The sequence below is a fragment of the Dipteris shenzhenensis genome, chromosome 23, assembly GCF_047967505.1.
Source record: "Dipteris shenzhenensis isolate YYH24624 ecotype China chromosome 23, Dip_SZ_1.0, whole genome shotgun sequence".
Classification (NCBI taxonomy): Eukaryota; Viridiplantae; Streptophyta; class Polypodiopsida; order Gleicheniales; family Dipteridaceae; genus Dipteris; species Dipteris shenzhenensis.
In genome coordinates, this window is record NC_141618.1 from 27,577,590 (window position 1) to 27,595,448 (window position 17,859).

The 17,859-nt window shown below is 44.9% G+C and overlaps 1 protein-coding gene across 1 annotated transcript; it reads right to left on the reverse strand.

Moving 5' to 3' along the window:
* Positions 1-1,098: 1,098 nt before the first annotated feature.
* Positions 1,099-13,834, reverse strand: WIN1 (HOPW1-1-interacting 1). The gene is made up of 3 exons (XM_087394525.1): positions 12,908-13,834; positions 12,083-12,547; positions 1,099-1,852 (listed from the first exon to the last, which is right to left on the reverse strand). The coding sequence occupies exons 1-3, from the start codon at positions 13,424-13,426 to the stop codon at positions 1,316-1,318; spliced, it is 1,521 nt and encodes a 506-aa protein (XP_087250651.1). The 5' UTR covers positions 13,427-13,834; the 3' UTR covers positions 1,099-1,315.
* Between the last annotated feature and the right edge of the window lie 4,025 nt (positions 13,835-17,859).

The following is a 17,859-nucleotide window of genomic DNA, read 5'->3' on the forward strand; positions in this document are numbered from 1 at the left end:
CCAATAGGGGGCGTAGGAAAATTACAAAAATAAAAAATCCCCAAATTTTACGGAGCACACGGGGCTCAATTCAATGCAGGAGCAAAGTTGCCAAATATTTGTAAATGCACAACCTTCGATTCTGACGATTTTGCCTGGATTTTATAAATGGCGCAGCAACAAAACTAATGACGAGCCAAGTCGTTCCTCCTGCGTGACATCACCAAGTCTATAAGGCGTGGGCAGAACATAAGCAATCGACAGTCCAAGACAGAATAACAGGCAGCGTATCTTCTTGTCTAGCCATGGGATTGAATCGAAGAAAAACGTGCTGTAGAATCTGTCTACAGAATGGCGGCGACTAAATAAGGAAGAGGCACAGCAGCAGTAGAATCGTGGCAGCATTTATCACATAATCTCTCACACCACTCTCAAACACACGTAACTAAGCCTAATAACCCAACACCCTCATGAAACGTGCCCAACCATGATAGCAACAACATAACGTAAACACTTTAAGAACAGATTTCTAAGTGTCTCTTGAGATTCCATATCCATATCTATCAAGACCATAATTATTTTCCACCTAACAAATGGCACACACCTGACGATTTGAACTAAAAGTTCATCAATCAAAATTGCACATAAAAGGACGTTCTCACACTCTAGCAAAGTCTTCCAACTGAAATACTTGTAAACAACCTTTCGAATTATCTCGTCAGAAACAACAATCAATTGAAATCTTTTCCCGCAAGCACAACAGTGACGTCCCAGCTACGCAAAGCATGTAGCCTTCTTGATACAGAAATAGGTGGATAAAATTTTCTCACGGTAAATCAAGCAATAACAAATAAATCTTGTAAATACATAATATTGCATCTATTTTAAAAAAGGGCATACATAATATCTTCGTGTTCAAGGCTACTCTAGACATAAAGAAGTCCCCACCGACTATCTTCAGTGAACCACATGTCATGAATGCAGTTTAAATAAGCCAAAACTATTAGTTTGGGAAGCAAGGCAAACATCAACCATGTTCTGTTCGATGTTCTCCAAATCATACAAAACCAATTCTCACATTAACCTGTATTCTGTGTCAATATCACCCATAGCTAACGGCACATGGGCAGGCTCATTGAACTTGAAATTCTAAGTCTAAGATGACAGTACATACCACAAACCACACAGCTCCTAGAAATTTTATTAAAGAACCAACATAATAAACAAGTAAGCCCAAGAGAATTGCCCTGCCCATAATAATAGAGTCATCAGAATTCCAAAACAATCTAATGAACAGATAGATTCTGTAGAGTGCCTGTCAAAATCTTGCCTTGAGTCAGGTAAGAGGCCCATCAAGGACAGAAATGCAATTTAATAAGACTTCCACTGCATGCTTGATTTCTTGCTCTGAAATAACTAAAGGTGGCACAAGCCTGACAATATTCCCCTTTCCTGCTGTCAAAATTAGAAGACCATTATCAAGAGCTGCTTTCACCAAGGGTGTGGCGGACACATCAAGTTCAATACCCACAATCAAACCCGTTCCACGGACGTCTTTAACATGTGGGTTAGTGCCAAGCTTCTCAATCAATAGACTACGTAAAAGGTGTCCTTTTCCAGCTACATTCTCAAGAAATCCAGGCCCTAATATTCGGTCCAGTACTGCAAGAGCAGCATGGCATACAAGAGGCCCACCGGCAAATGTACTGCCATGATCACCAGAATTTATGGCGGATGCCACGGCCTCAGTTACCAAGACGGCACCAATTGGAAGGCCGCCTGCAAGTGGCTTTGCCAAAGTCATGATGTCAGGATGCACTCCATATGCTTCATGTGCCCACAAACGCCCTGTGCGACCAAGCCCACACTGCACCTGCAACATTATAAAAAATGTAAACTTTTGTACATTAGTGTGGGGACAATACAGTGATCAAACATGCGTGTGTGATCCATGGACTATCATTAGAGAGAACTTCTTCTGTACTAAACGTGTAATGCTCTTTAAACTGATCCTGATGTAAGAATTTTCCGGTGCTCCCCTGTCTGAATTCTGAGGTGCATCAAAACTTGGAGCATATCTTATTTATGATGTCGCAGGAGTGTGTAATGTCTACATGCTCTTCTGTACTGAAGTCTAAACCTGTAATGCTCTTCAAGCTGACCTTGTCGTAAGATTCTTTGGGTGCTCACCTGTCTAAATTCTGAAGTAACCAAACAGTTACAAGCTTACAATTGGCATTGGCTGCCAGTAGCAAAAAGGATACCATAAATTTCACAGAGTGAAGTGCTTAGCAGGCATGGAATGCCATTCAGGGTCAGCCACAAGATACCATCTGGCAGCAGGACAGCATCAATTCCCTATCTCTGGACATCCCACCTTATCCTGTCTCCTGTCCAACTTGCTATCCTTAATGGGCTCCAAATCCATTAGTTTAGACGGGCCATGCGTCGTGTAAGAGAGTTTTCTTTTTGTCTGTGAAGGTCGTTAATGGAGGTGATGGAAATGTTGCTAGGGTGAGGGGTCGCCTTTGAGCTCTAAGCTCTTCCAAGGTATCACAAAGATCACTTTGAGCCACTACGTGCATTCAGGGCTTGTCACTTCCACTAGATCTTTACATTACTCTCATTAGATCCTTTCTCAACTGTTATATGAGCTCCATTGCCTACAAATTCTCTTATGACCGTGAGGCTCTTCGTAGGGATTTGATAGACTCGAGATTGAAGCATATCTTGTTAAGAAATCTCTCCTGTGTGCGTGCGTGCCTGTGGATACCCTGTATACAGTTCTCAATGAGAGAATCGAGGGTAAACACCTAGTGTCTGTGGATGCTTAGTAGTTCCCCATACGGAGAATGGAGGGTAAAGACTTACCAGCAATGTAGAGGCATGCAACACCTGCATGATGACTTTGAAAGTTAGTGTTGTGGACTTCATGAAGGCGGCAATGTTGACATGGTCATCTGTCAAAGAAGTTACTCCTTGGAGACTGAGGGGGGATCTAAGTGGAACAGCCACTAGGAACTCTCTAAACAAGGGTCAACATGGAAGTACACAGAGATTACCAGCAGATGGTCACTACCTCTTGGAAGAGTCATGGACCCATATGGGCATGATGGAGTGTGGATGATGTGGAACGGATTTTAGAGGTCACGTGCCTTATCACCAAAGAGCAGAACTTTGAAGAGCTCAAAATGGAGATGCAGGTATATGTACTGGACGTGAAAGACACATTTGACGTGTCCCTGGGCACTCTTCCAAGCAAGCAGCTGGAGTACATGCTTTCAGAAGTGGGTTACATTTCACATTGGCTCGTTGAGAGGGGGTGCTGTCATCATAAGGTCAACTCTTCACATATAAGACCCCAAACGAAGAGAGTGACGGAACTGACCTGTGTAGGCATTCTTAGAGTTGATTGGACCCCTTATTGCTGAAAACTCCACAAGGGACTGCCATGGAGCTGCCCATCTTTTGAAGCTCCTAATGGACGCAAGGGGAGAGGCCAATGGCTGGGACAAAGCACAGAAAACAAAGCTGCATATGGGGCCTTATATAGGCCCCAAAGGGAGCCTTGGTCGGCTAGTACTGGTCATCAAGGATGGGCTGTTATAGTCGGCTGGCAGGTCCCAGGGTTGGCCATCAGGTCGGCAGCCCCACAAACAAACTTTCGTCAAGACCCCAAAGTAGGGCAGGTCGGCCAGATCACGTGCACCCATCCCTCTATATAAAGGCCACAATGTGGGGACATTTGAGACACTGAAGTGACGGGTCAGGGACAGTTTCCAGCATCCCTTTGTGTATGGGTACAGCTCCACCTTTGGGATGTACCTCTCCCAATCAACAATATATAAATAAACTTCTAAACCTAAAGAGATTGAGCAATGCAAACGTGATTGATTTTTTCATGGCTTGATTTATTACTTCATTGCCCAAAGCCTCAAAAAGAGAGAACCGACAATACATATGTGGCTAGGTAGTAGGATCTCGCAGCTTGCTCCAATCTAAAAGCGATGAAATGTTATCCAGAGCTGACATGGCTATCTTGCATTGGAATTTTAATGGTAGTTTGATGTTGGAATTTTGTCATGCATTGCGTCGCTCAGGCCAGTCTATCCATCTGTGATAGCCTAATAGATTTGGAAGAAGATCCGAGCTCAAAGCCAGTGGAGCTCACGATTTAAGTATGTCAGTTACTCATTAAACCTAAATCCACCATAAGAGCCTCAGGGTGTTCACCCCCCTTTACATATATTTGCCATCACTTTACCGCAAGGAGGTGGGACCAATTGGAAAAATTGGATCGCGTTGGGACTCTGAACTCTCCGTTGTAACAAAGGTGACATTTCCTTAGTAATTTTTGGTTTAGATAGTCTTTAAATGGATTGTAAATTAATAGTACTTTAAGTAGGGGAATCCTTAAGTTGCCATGTGGCATCCTAGGATGGCTGTCCCATAATCAATGTTGTAAATGTTGCCAAGGCCCAGCCCAAACCTATAAAAGGGGGAGGTCCTGCTGCTCCATGTATTCACTCTTGATTTGCAATTGTGTATTTCCGCTAAGCCTCCAAGCTCTTGGCTGTACTGATATATGAACAACTAGGACCTGCCCTCCTAGCCTAGGAAGTGAGTTCCTAGCATGTGCTTGTGCAGCCCCTCACAAGCTGAAGGATCTACAACTAAACCCACGTACTTTGTTGATCTTGCACATGAAATCCTATTGTCACTTGCTGTCCTGCATATCTATCATTCATTGCTGTCATTTCTACATCCCTAAACTGAGAAATTAGACCTCAACTAGCAGGCTGTAGGCTAGTCTAGTTACATTGGTATCAAAGCCCCTTTTCAGGATTTTTGTGGGGGAAATTATATCATTTTGTTTTGAAATTCGGAGCACATTATTTTGAGCCTGGGCCCTACCTATCTGCAAATTTTGGTCACGGCCAAGTGTCTGGATTTTCAGAGACACACGTGGCAGGCTCAGATATGTATGGATCCTATATTACAGGCACTCAAGGATATGACCATGGTATTAAAATGGCAGCGGAAGATGCAAACAAACTGAAATTATAGAGCCACACAGAGAACACTAGAGATAACAAAATGTACCACCACTGATCTGCTGTAAATCAGCCCTTAAACCAGGGCAGCAACTGAAATACAAGATATCTTGAATAAGATAGAAAACAGGAGCTGCTGGAGAGGCTGAACTGAAGCAGAGAAAAAGGGGGAACACAAGGAAGCTGAAGCCTGAGAGCACGGAGGCAGGAGAAGCCTGAAACGAAGAGGCAGAGGCCTGGAGTGGGGAGGAAAGAGCCCTGAAGAGGCAAGATCTGCTGCGGGAGTGTGGGCAGCCAACTGAGCAGCTGAGAGGGGGCTCTGAGGGGATGGTCAGGAGCAGGCTGTATGCTGGAGCCTTGAGGAGCTGCAAGAAGTGTTGGAGGAAATGAAGGGAAGGATGCCCTTTTATAGGGCAGGCCAAGGGGGGAAGTCGGCCAGTTTGACTGGACCGACCAGCCTGGTCGGTCAGGCCAACTGGGCCGACCAGCTGGTCGGCCAGCCTACCCCCTCTGGCCCCCCTTGCTGCATGGGGGCTGGTCGGTTGGCCACGCCTGGAGATGCGGAATCTCAACACCCCCTCTCAGCTCCAGGGTGTGGCACAAGACCCAGAGAGCTGGTATGATGTTGGAGAAGGGGAGGAGAAACAGATTTGGTAAATATGTCGGCGACGTTGTCGGAAGTGGTGCTGAAGAGGAGCACAATGGTACCGTCAAGAACCTTCTCTCGCGTGTAGTGGTACTGAATTTCAATGTGTTTGGTCCGAGCATGAAAAACCGGATTGCGAGCAAGGGCAATACAGCTTTGATTGTCACAAAAAAGTGTGGTAGAAGTGGATTGCTGAAAACCACAATCGAGAAGAAGGCGCCGAAGCCACACAGCCTCACAGGTGGCACTACACATAGCCCGATACTCAGCCTCGGTGGAAGATAGGGCGACCGTGGGTTGGCGTTTACTGGACCAGGAGATAGCCGCAGAGCCAAAGGAGAAAACATAGCCCGTGGTAGAGCGGCGAGAATCGGGGTCGCCAGCCCAATCGGAGTCACTCCAACCTCGGAGAGTGAGCGGGGAAGGAGAGGAACCACCGGCAGCATAAAAGAGCCCGAAAGTAGAGGTCCCCTGAAGATAGCGGAGGAGACGTCGAGCAGCTTGCCAATGAGAAAGCGAAGGGGTTTGCATGAAGGTACTGAGGGTGCCGACAGAGAAGCCAAGATCCAGTCGAGTGTTAAGTAGCCAAAGAAGAGATCCAACAAGCTGGCGGTAGAGGGAGGCATCAGGATAAGCAGTGGACCCAGAAGCAGAGAGTTTAGCGTTGGGATCCATGGGAGAGGTGATGGGCCGACAGTCAGCCATGTGGAAAGTTTCGAGGAGCTCTTGAACATAGCGTTGCTGAGAGACAAAATACCCCCTCTTAGTCTGCCAAATCTCAAGACCCAAGAAAAAATGGAGAAGGCCCATATCCGTCATCTCAAATTCAGTTTGAAGAGCAACTTTAATGGCAAGGATATGATTGGTATGACTCCCGGTGAGGATTAAATCATCCACATAAAGAATGATGAAGGTATGAAGCTGTCCTTCATGAAAAAAATAAAGATTGGGATCAGCCAGAGAGCGAAGAAGTCCTTGGCGGCAGAAAAAGGTATCAATACGCTGATTCCAGGCCCGAGGAGCTTGCTTGAGACGGTAGAGAGCCTTGCGAAGGCGACAGACCATGAAAGGAGAACGAGAATCAATGAAGCCGGGCGGCTGATCCACATATACCTCTTCATGAAGATCACCATTCAAAAATGCAGATTTGACGTCCATTTGAAAGATGGGCCACTGATGGTGGGCGGCAAGAGCGAGGATCGTGCGGATGGTGCTCATCCGGGCGGTAGGTGCAAAGGTCTCCCCATAGTCGATGCCGGGTCGTTGGGCATAGCCTTTAGCCACCAGCCGAGCTTTATACTTGTCGACAGAACCATCAGAGGCGTATTTTGTTTTGAAAATCCACCGGACACCAATGACGGAACGATGTGAGGGACGAGGGACAAGGTCCCAGGTGTGGTTCCGAAGAAGAGCATGAATTTCCGCTTCCATAGCCTGTTTCCAATGAGGCTGGGCCAGAGCCTGAGGAACGGTAGTGGGCTCACGAGTGGCGAGGATGCGAGACATAAGGGCATAATTGACATGAAGGGGATCAGAAGAGGACGGTGGGAGATGGCGATGAGAGCGACGAGGCCCATCATCAGGGGGTGGTTCGGAGTAGGGATCCTCAAGACCGGAGGAGCGGAGAGTATCAATGAGCCATCGCGGAACACGTACCGAGCGGGGTTCCAAAGGAGGAGCAGACGAGGGTGAAGGGGTACCTGTGTTGGCAAATTCCCGTTTGACACCTGACTACTCAAGAACCGATCAAACTCGAGAGAGGTGAATTCACCACCTTTATCAGCACGAAGAATTTTGAGGGAGTGATTGGATTCTTTTTTCCACCATGGCTAGCCAGGTCTGGAAACGACTGAAAGCCAGATCCTTGTGGGAAAGAAAATAGATCCAAGAGTAGCGACTGAAATCATCAACAAGGAGCATGTAGTACGAGGCTCCCCCAAGGGACATAATCTGCATAGGGCCACATAGGTCGAGGTGAACAAGACCAAGCGGAACAGTGGCACGGCGAGAGGCATGATGAGCGAACGGCTCGCGATGTTGTTTGCCCAATATGCAAGAGGGACAGAGACCTTGGCGAGTGCCGACGTTAGGGAGGCCGAGGACAAGCTGATCACGGAAAGCACGATGAAGAGCATCAATGTGTAAATGACCAAACCGATAATGCCAAAGGTCGCCAAGAGAGGTTCCTGTAAGCCCTCAATTCTTAAAACATTTTAGTAGATTCCAAATTTATGTACCTGAAGTAGCAATAAAGCAATAAAAAGACACTAGAAGTTCACCTAGTCTGGAGTCTCTACAAGAGAGTTATCTAGCCTTAAGGAAATCCAATCTGATGCATCTAGTTTACAACTGTCTCTTGTTTTATTGAAGTATTTAAGAAAATATCTTATTATAAACTGCAGGCTTTATTATTTGTTCCATGACCATTTGAATGTGGGCTCACCTCAAAAGTTCAAATTGCTAGCCTATCAACATATTGAGAGAATTGATGCACAACCAACATATTTTTTGCACAAGATTCCTTACCTTCTATGTCTAAGAAACCTCGCACTGTCCTGCTTGAGTTGTCAAGGAAGGGGCAGCAAAACCAAAAGAACAAAAGTAAATTAAAACCAATAAAAAGGAAGACTTCCTAGAAGAATCATCTGAAAGCCTCGCTATGAACCAGAGAAGCGAAAAGTAGGAATGAATGGGTATAAGTTCTAAGATGCACGAATGATCCATTGTACGTTCCTTTTACTTCCTTTGAGTGTAATACACTAAACATACCATGCTCAAATATATTTTGACTCAGCAGCTAGCTAGCTTGGCCGAAAGTCTTTAGTATAGTACACATTCAGCATTATGAAGGCAAGACGTGAGGGAGGGAAGGGCAACAAGCTTGTAGATACCATTAGTAGAATGGCCGGTCCAAACCGGCTGTCCGGTGGCACGATCGCGGATGGTGACAGAGGCTGCTTCAAACTCAACTTTCATATTGTTTTGACAAATCTGATGAACCGAAAGGAGATGAAAGCCGAGAGACGGAACATAAAGAACACGAGAAGAGTGTTTACCCCCTTTGCCATCAGGAATAATATCAAGAGAGCCCTCTGAATGAACAGGAATAGAGTGCTTATCGCCGATGCAGACACGACCAGAATGAGGAGTGAGATCCTGGAGCAGTGAGGAGGAGGGGGTCATATGCCGAGAGGCCCCACTATCAACAATCCATTCACGAGCATCGGAGCTATGGAGAGCCAATGACTCTGCTGCAGGAAGGGGGACCGAATTCAAGAGCTCAAGGTGAACAAAGGCAGGAGTAGGGGTAAGGGAAGCATCAGCCGCAGCGGCCAGAGGTGCGTCAGCTCGTTTGTGTTTGCGGTATGGACAATTGCGCCAATAATGGCCAGGAGTGCCACAGTGATTGCAATTACCTTTGGGAGCAGGACGGTCACTGGAGGGATCTGAAGGAGATGAGTTATTGGCAGAGGACGGGGCATTCTTGGATCGTGATTTGGGACGATGGGCCACAAGAGCCTCAGAAGAACCATCAGAGGTTTTAGTGAACTGTTCCTCCTGATCCATCATCATGGGGACAAGTTCCTCCCAAGTGATGGTGCTGAGGCGGCCAGAGGTAATAAGAGAAGAATAGAATGCTGCATATCGACTGTCAGTAATAACATGAGATAAGAGAGTAATAGCCATATCTTCGGAGGAGATAGCCTTGCCTGCATGGAGGATGTCTTGATGCATGCTCTGCATTTTGTTGATGTGGTCCCGTATGGAAGGAGAAGTAGTTGGATCGAGGCGACGAAGCTGAACTTCCAAGGATCGTGTCACCATCCGCGATCGTGCCACCGGACAGCCGGTTTGGACCGGCCATTCTACTAATGGTATCAGAGCACCAGGTTATTCTCTGATCTGGGAGCTTTCTTCTCTCCTCCCTTCTCCCCTCCCTATATAGCATATTTTCGCATATTTTCTTCCCTCCCTTCTCCCCTCCCTATATAGCATATTTTCGCATATTTTCTTCCCGAACCGCGGGCTATCAATAGCAGCCTACTGCTTCATCAAGAGCCTCTCCCCCCCTTCCTTCATCACGCATCGGGTCGGCTCCCGTCTTCACCCGTACGACTTTATTCAGGGGTTTCTGGCAGAACTTATTGGCTCTTGATCTTTGGGTTCGATTGTTGAGATTGGCCCTGTTCTAGACCTTGATCTTCTCTTCAGCCCCTTGTTGCTGTCCATTCCTTGTTTTCAGTTATGGCTGATGAAACAAAGGATTCTACTCCGGATCTTCGCGTATCCCCTATGTCCAGTTTCTTTCAAGAGTCTGACAAGCCTGTACGTATTCCCACTCTTCCTACATTTCCAGATGCTCGGCAGTTAGATGGGACCAATTATTCTCTTTGGAAAATTCAGATGGCGTCTGTATTGGAATCTTATGATCTTGCTGAGTTTGTTGATCCCGGGATCCCTCGTCCGTCACCTGAGGAGGAGCCACATGCTTCTCTTATCTGGGATAAATTGAATGCTCGTGTACGCTCGTTCATCTTTCTCAATTGTCAACCAGGGGTTCTCAATCATATCAAGCATCTTACTTCTGCACGTGCTATTTGGGAATTTCTTGATGGCATGTATCTTCGCGTCACTCCCATGAAACGTATTTCCTTGGAAGTTCAGCTTCGTCGCCTCGATCCAACTACTTCTCCTTCCATACGGGACCACATCAACAAAATGCAGAGCATGCATCAAGACATCCTCCATGCAGGCAAGGCTATCTCCTCCGAAGATATGGCTATTACTCTCTTATCTCATGTTATTACTGACAGTCGATATGCAGCATTCTATTCTTCTCTTATTACCTCTGGCCGCCTCAGCACCATCACTTGGGAGGAACTTGTCCCCATGATGATGGATCAGGAGGAACAGTTCACTAAAACCTCTGATGGTTCTTCTGAGGCTCTTGTGGCCCATCGTCCCAAATCACGATCCAAGAATGCCCCGTCCTCTGCCAATAACTCATCTCCTTCAGATCCCTCCAGTGACCGTCCTGCTCCCAAAGGTAATTGCAATCACTGTGGCACTCCTGGCCATTATTGGCGCAATTGTCCATACCGCAAACCTGGCTCTGATACCATATTAAAATGGCAGCGGAAGATGCAAACAAACTGAAATTATAGAGCCACACAGAGAACACTAGAGATAACAAAATGTACCACCACTGATCTGCTGTAAATCAGCCCTTAAACCAGGGCAGCAACTGAAATACAAGATATCTTGAATAAGATAGAAAACAGGAGCTGCTGGAGAGGCTGAACTGAAGCAGAGAAAAAGGGGGAACACAAGGAAGCTGAAGCCTGAGAGCACGGAGGCAGGAGAAGCCTGAAACGAAGAGGCAGAGGCCTGGAGTGGGGAGGCAAGAGCCCTGAAGAGGCAAGATCTGCTGCGGGAGTGTGGGCAGCCAACTGAGCAGCTGAGAGGGGGCTCTGAGGGGATGGTCAGGAGCAGGCTGTATGCTGGAGCCTTGAGGAGCTGCAAGAAGTGTTGGAGGAAATGAAGGGAAGGAGGCCCTTTTATAGGGCAGGCCAAGGGGGGAAGTCGGCCAGTTTGACTGGACCGACCAGCCTGGTCGGTCAGGCCAACTGGGCCGACCAGCTGGTCGGCCAGCCTACCCCCTCTGGCCCCCCTTGCTGCATGGGGGCTGGTCGGTTGGCCACGCCTGGAGATGCGGAATCTCAACACATGGAGATCAGGACTAATGGTTTGAGAATGCGGAACTTTTTTGCTACCATAAATAGAAGATTATATAAGAGCCTTATAAAAGAGCTTGCCCTGATTGTTCCTTTGGCAAATTGACGTATGCATAAATCCAGAAGCACATGGTGTTTAGAATTTTGTCTTGCTGCATGCATTTCACTTGAAAGGACAATTGTAGGGAAAATGCATCCAACAAATAAGGATTTATCAAACCTTAAACGTTTTGTCAAAACGCCAATCCAAACATCACATGGGACTGCGGTTGGATGCTAAATCAAGAGGAGCCACAACATTATTTCGCATGCCTCCTTGCATTATTTGCAATCTGCCAATCAATCATCTGGGAAAGGCTTACAAAAGGTCATGGACCTTCAATTAGCATGTTGAGGGAATATTGATTCTAAGGCTTCTAATGATCTGTCTTGCTTCAAAGCAATAACATGTATTGGACGTGAAAGGATAGTCAAAGGAAAAATGTTTCTGGTGGATGATTATAAAATCCAGGAGTATGTTCGATTGAAGAAGACATTTGACATCAGCTGGATCCACAGCTGCTGCCGTTGGATACTACATTTTAAGCAAAGAGCATGCTATTATAAGACATTTCTCTCTCAGTGCACTTGCAAAGAATTAAACCAATGATAGTGTAAACTTGTCTTACCTCATCAAACACGAGCAGAGATCCATTCTCATTGCAAAGTGTACGAAGGCTTCTAAGAAAAGAAACTACGGCAGGATAAATCCCTCCCTCTCCTTGTATTGGCTCCACGAATACTGCTGCTGTTTTACCCCGTTTAACGGCCTTCCATGCTGCTTCTAAATTTCCAAATTCCACAAATTGCACACCTGGCATGATAGGCTCAAATGGGGCTCTGTATTGCTCCTTACTTGTCAGCGCAAGAGCCCCAATGGTCCTCCCATGAAAGCTATTAGTAAATGCCACAAATTCTGTAGCTGGCCGCTCTTGTCCAAGTTTGAACCAATGGGTCTCATTTTTCTCCTTTGCTTTAATCCGCTGATATTTCCTCGCAAATTTGATAGCAGCTTCATTGGCCTCGGTTCCAGAATTGACAAAGAAAACTCGGTCTGCAAAGGACTTTTCCACCAGGCGCTTTGCAAGCTTCACCTGCAAACTCAGCAAAGCCTTTGATTAACCCTAAGTTTACAAATCCACTATACATCAGTTTTTTGTATGATGGCTTGCCACCCTTCTCATGGTTTCCGTTTCGCATGTCCCAACAAAATAATCCATGAAATCTGTACAATTAGTCTCATCAGATATCTTTCACAATTTTTCATATACCACACCGACCCCGAGAGTCCTTGATTTACAAATTCCGACTTCAAGGGGGGCAAGTCGAATGTGCATAATCTTAAGCCAATTACGTGCACAATATATCTAACTGTACTTGAGCAATGTATATAGCTCTTGCGGATAATATGCAAATAATCTCTTGAGTGCCGAGAAAGGAAAGGTTTCTGTTACCTGGGGCTCAGAATGATAAAGGTTGCTGACGTGGGCCAGAGTAGCTGCCTGCTCTGTAACAGCCTTAACCCAAGTTTGATCACCATGGCCCAAAGCATTCACTGCTATACCGGCAGCCATATCCAGATATTCTTTACCTTCGACATCGAAAAGCTTACAGCCTTCTCCTCTGGCGAACACTACGGGGAACCGCGCGTACGTTGGAACGAACAATCGTGCCTCTGCATCAATAATGTCCTGACTCCGCCTTAGACCAACTTGTTCTTTCGATTGGGCAGCATCTGCTGCTAATGCAGCTGCGGCGAGCTCCCCCGCTCGCTGTTCCTCACTGTCGATGTCGATACCGACGGCACTCGCCGTGGGCTGGTTAGCTCCTCGCACATGGGTCGAGAACAGTTTAAACGACGGGGCTTTGCCGGGTTGTGGAAGGTCCGTACGGCAGATGCAAGACCTCCACCGTGCGCAATCTCCACCGTTGGAGCTAGGAATGTAGTGCGAAGCAGAGTGAATCGCGGACATGCTTGATCACTTAAAACTGTCCTCTCCTGCTCCCTTCTTGTGCACCTCCCCTCTGACTTCGCCGCTCTTCTTCTCCCTCACGCTATACGTCGTCTGCTTAGACTACAGTGGGCTCTTGCAAGGAGAGATTTCCCCAAGAGACGTGAAAGCTAAGCAACGATTTCAACGCACTCTCAAATTCTTGGAAATTCCTTAACGTTACACATCGAAAATGCACGTGCACGTCCGCTGATTCGGATTGTTGGGAATGCTTTCGTGTCTTTCTTAGAATGCCATATCCCAATTTCCTCAATTAGGTGTTATGCGTAGGGCATTTTCAACCTCTCTCCACGCTTTTGTTTCAGCCGTTCCAATCATGACACTCGCTTTCTAAATTCTTAGCTTTCTATTTTGCTTACCATCCATGATGCCCGCTGGCTAATCTTTCTTTGAGATTTCCTATTCTTTCTTTCTTTTTTTTAAAGCAACCTTCATCATAGATTCTTTGACACTCTCTCTGTCTCAAGAGATTATCTCACATTGCTCAACTACACCCAGAATAAAAGAAACCTACGCTCAGACACGTAGACGAGAGTCTTCTGAGCCCAAACTTGGGGGGTAACGAAAATCACACGCCTTATAGCTTGCTCCATGTGGCTTTACTCAATTACTTTTTTACAAGGGTGGCCAGGAGAGGCTCGAGTGTGTAACCAGCCTTAGGGGGGTTCATCCCCCGCCATAAGCCCACTCCATGGAGCTCCTTGTTCCCCAAAATGATTGTGGAAAAAGGTTGTTCCTTCGTGTTGGATTTCACAAGCGTTGGACAGGTACAAGCAGAGACATCTCATTATTATTAGGGGAGCTAGGGCCCGAGGTCAAATCTGCTCATGGTCAGTTAGATTTTGTCGAACACTCTCATAATAGGGGACACCCCCCCCACCTAGGCATGACTATGTTGTTTTATGCACGAGAGGCAGATGGCAATTTTCATTGGCAAAGAGCTAGTCCATTGAACAGTGAGGAAACGATTGTGAAACCCCCCTAACCCCTAGTCTTAGTTTTTGGGAAAATCAAAATAAGGATAGCTACTAACACTTTTCAAACGTAAATACCAATAGTACTCAAAACTTCCAATAACACAATGATAATTACAACCATTTCTCACATAGCGTAGCTTCTCATGAAAGTAGTCTGAAAAAGGGTTATGTTAAACTGTAAACAACTCCGCATAGTCTATATGAACCTAAACATTCGACGAGATATTAGACCATTAAATGTATACATATCACCTATTCATGTTATCTACCACTTCCAAACAAAATGCCCTGGAGCTAGTGGCTTATTCGACTACAACCCACAAGATTTTGAATTTGTCAGAAGTGCATTTGTCGAGTATTACTACAAGAGCTAGGCTATGACAACAGCAAAAAGTTATTTGGTTTACTAATTGTAAAAAGGATTTTCAAATAAATTTGTGAAAGAGTAAAAAGGCAACAAGGTCAGCAAAAAGGATAAAGTTAGTAAATATCTATTGGAAAATCATGATAATCAATAGAAATCAATCAATTGGCTATCTTCTAGACCCAAACAATGACATCCTAGTCAAGGACATTCAAAACAGGGACTTCTATTTATACTAAGTGGGTGCGGATGATAAAATGAGAGAACTGACTCGCGACTTGAGAGACCTCTACATAAATTTTCAAGGGTTGAATTGTGTGAGTAGGAAACTTGCAAAGCTATGATGTGTACCTAAAAACACCATCTCACTCAAAGAATAGCTTGCCAAAAAGTAAGAACATTTGTTTATACCAATTTGGCAAAGGGTTCACAGTAAGCATACCAAATGTGTACTTGAAGAAGAGCTCACATAAAGCACATCAAATGGATCTAATAATATTTCCTTCAAGTTCATTTGATATTGTTGCATCGATATGATAATTTGCAACTTTATAATGCAAGACCTCTCAAAAAGTTAGTGCAAAATAATTAGAAGTCAAGAACGAAATTGAGTGATAAATGAATGTAGCTTCTTAAAGTAGAAAATTCAAGAAAACATTTGAGAAGGGATTTTCAATCTGATCCATGATGCACGATTCTCTACCTATGAAGAGCTCAATAAACATACACATTTGCCCCCCCCTCTCTCTCTCTCTCTCTCTCTCTCTCTCTCTCTCTCTCTCTCTCTCTCTCTCACACACACACACACACACACACACACATAAGCAAGTAGGGTAAATAGCAAGTTGGAAGGTCACAAATTTGGGTAAATAGGAAGCTGAGCAAGTCAAAGGAGATAGTATGAGCAACTCGAGATAGGACTGTCAAGGTAGCCAAGATTCCAGGCTACAATCTCTTGGTTGTTGGAGCTGAACGCACGATACACTTCAAAGTAAAGCTGAAGGAGAGAGGATGGGATATCAAGATAGGGCTAGCAAATGAAAAAACTTCGTTTGGTGGGAATCTCCTTTGATATTTCCTAAATCTTTATTTGCTTGCTCCCCATTATACCGAAAAAAGAACCACATACAATGTATGTAGTAATGCATCTACCACACGTCAAGGTGAGTAACAAATAGTGATTGGATCTTATTATGAAGGTGCACATGCCTTGTGTGTATGTGTGTATGTGCATGCCTGCATGCCTTGTGTGTATGTGTATACGTGCATGCTTGTATGTATGTGTGTGTGTGCATGCATGTGCATGTGCGTGTGCGTGTGCGTGTGTGTGTGCATGTGCGAGTGCGTGTGTGCATGTGTGCGTTTATGCATGTGTGCGTGCGTGTGTGTGTGTGTGTGTGTGTGTGTGTGATCCACATGTGTGTCCTTTTGTCTTTCATGCATGAGCATGGTAAAGGTTCATCTTCAACAAAAAACCCATTTTAAAATATTCTTTTAGATATTTTTGTTAGTGAGACTTGCATCCAAGATTTATTAGAATGCCATGGAGCAAATCATGGTCACTCATTCTAAATAGATAATATTTTGTATTATAATGTATTACTACTTGTGTTTAGAATTTTTTGCTTAAATGTTGTATACTTTGCTATAGCCTATTGTGAAATTCAATTCATGGTAACTTCTCCACAAGTTCATGCTTACAAGTGTTCAAAGTAGTTTGGCTGCCATTCAAGACTTCTGCTCAACTCCACCACCACTTTTTCAAACTATTCAATGTTTGACTTCTCCACAGGTTCATGAGCTATCCAAGTAGCTCTTCAAGTCTTGTTTTAGTGGTCGTGGGTGCCTTCTACAGTAGATCCATGCTGTTCGGTCACCTTGTTGCTCTCTTTCAAGCTTTTTGCTGTGGTAGTTCGCTTTCACTATTTGAGGTTGCTCAGGCTCTTCACCAATGGTGGCTGGTTGGCCAGTTCAAGCTTTTAAGCTTTGCCTTGCACAATATTGCTTCTTTCAAACTTTTCTTTGTAGGGTCTATTCTACCCGAGCTGCTATTAATGGCCTTCTACAGTTCTCCTCAGCTCCCAAGCTTTCTTTAAATAAGCTGCATTGCATCTCTTACTTTGTTGATTCATCTCCTTGGCTTTGCACAGGTTGCTCTTCTACTGTCCAAGCTATTCAAGCAACTCTTTCTTCAAGCTTTGAAACAAATCATGCTTCTAAGTTCTCGCATCAGTTGCTCCTTATCTGGCTACACCCACCTTTTGGAGCCCTCTTCTTGCAGACCTTTTTCCTTAGTGGCTTCTCCTCTTTGAAGCTTTGCAAAAGGGAACAAAATGTTAAAAATGGACATTTATTTGATTGAGCTAACCTAAGCTCTGATACCATGTTAAGAGACTAGGATCACAATGAGAGAGAGAGAACACTCCATCTATGTGTGTTCTTATACATAGTTTTGGATTAGGGTCCTCATCCCCAATCTAAAAACTAATATCACGTTGGCTCTTTACATGCTAGCCAACAACCACTCACCCATGCTTTCTCTTGCTTACATTTGTAAGGGATTCCGAACAAGTGGGAGTGCCAAGCGAGGATGACAATGAAGCTAGTGATTAAAAGAAAAACGGTGGCCACCCTGATAGAGAAATTGTGATAGGGCAAAGAACAAAAACCATTGCATGCTTATCTTGATGCAATACACACAAACAGAGATGTGTGGAGGAGCAAATTGGATACCTTGAAGAAAATGGTATAGTAGCTCTAACTTGCCCCAAACTCGACATTGCTTTCTTGATGTAAATAGTACGTTCTTTTGGTTTTTTTCCACAATGTATTTGGAACTTCCCCAAGCATGGCAATTGTTTTTCAACTGCCTACATGCAATTTAGTGATATAGATATAGATGATGTAAGTTCAATCATAGAGAGTGTAGAGCGAGTGTGTGGAAAAGTGCATAAAGCAACTTGATTCTATAGCTGATGTAAGAGATAGAGTTATGCAAGAGAGGGATTCAAATTGTCGCTTATCGTCCACTTTACAATCTTGATCATGGAAAT

Bases quoted from the DNA above. Each gene is read 5' to 3' on its own strand.
- WIN1 (XM_087394525.1), bottom strand. From the start codon at position 13,426: ATGTCCGCGATTCACTCTGCTTCGCACTACATTCCTAGCTCCAACGGT. The intron at 12,548-12,907 runs GTAACAGAAACC...CTGAGTTTGCAG, and splicing joins TTTATCATTCTGAGCCCCAG to GTGAAGCTTGCAAAGCGCCT. The intron at 1,853-12,082 runs GTAAGACAAGTT...ATAATGTTGCAG, and splicing joins CTCTGCTCGTGTTTGATGAG to GTGCAGTGTGGGCTTGGTCG.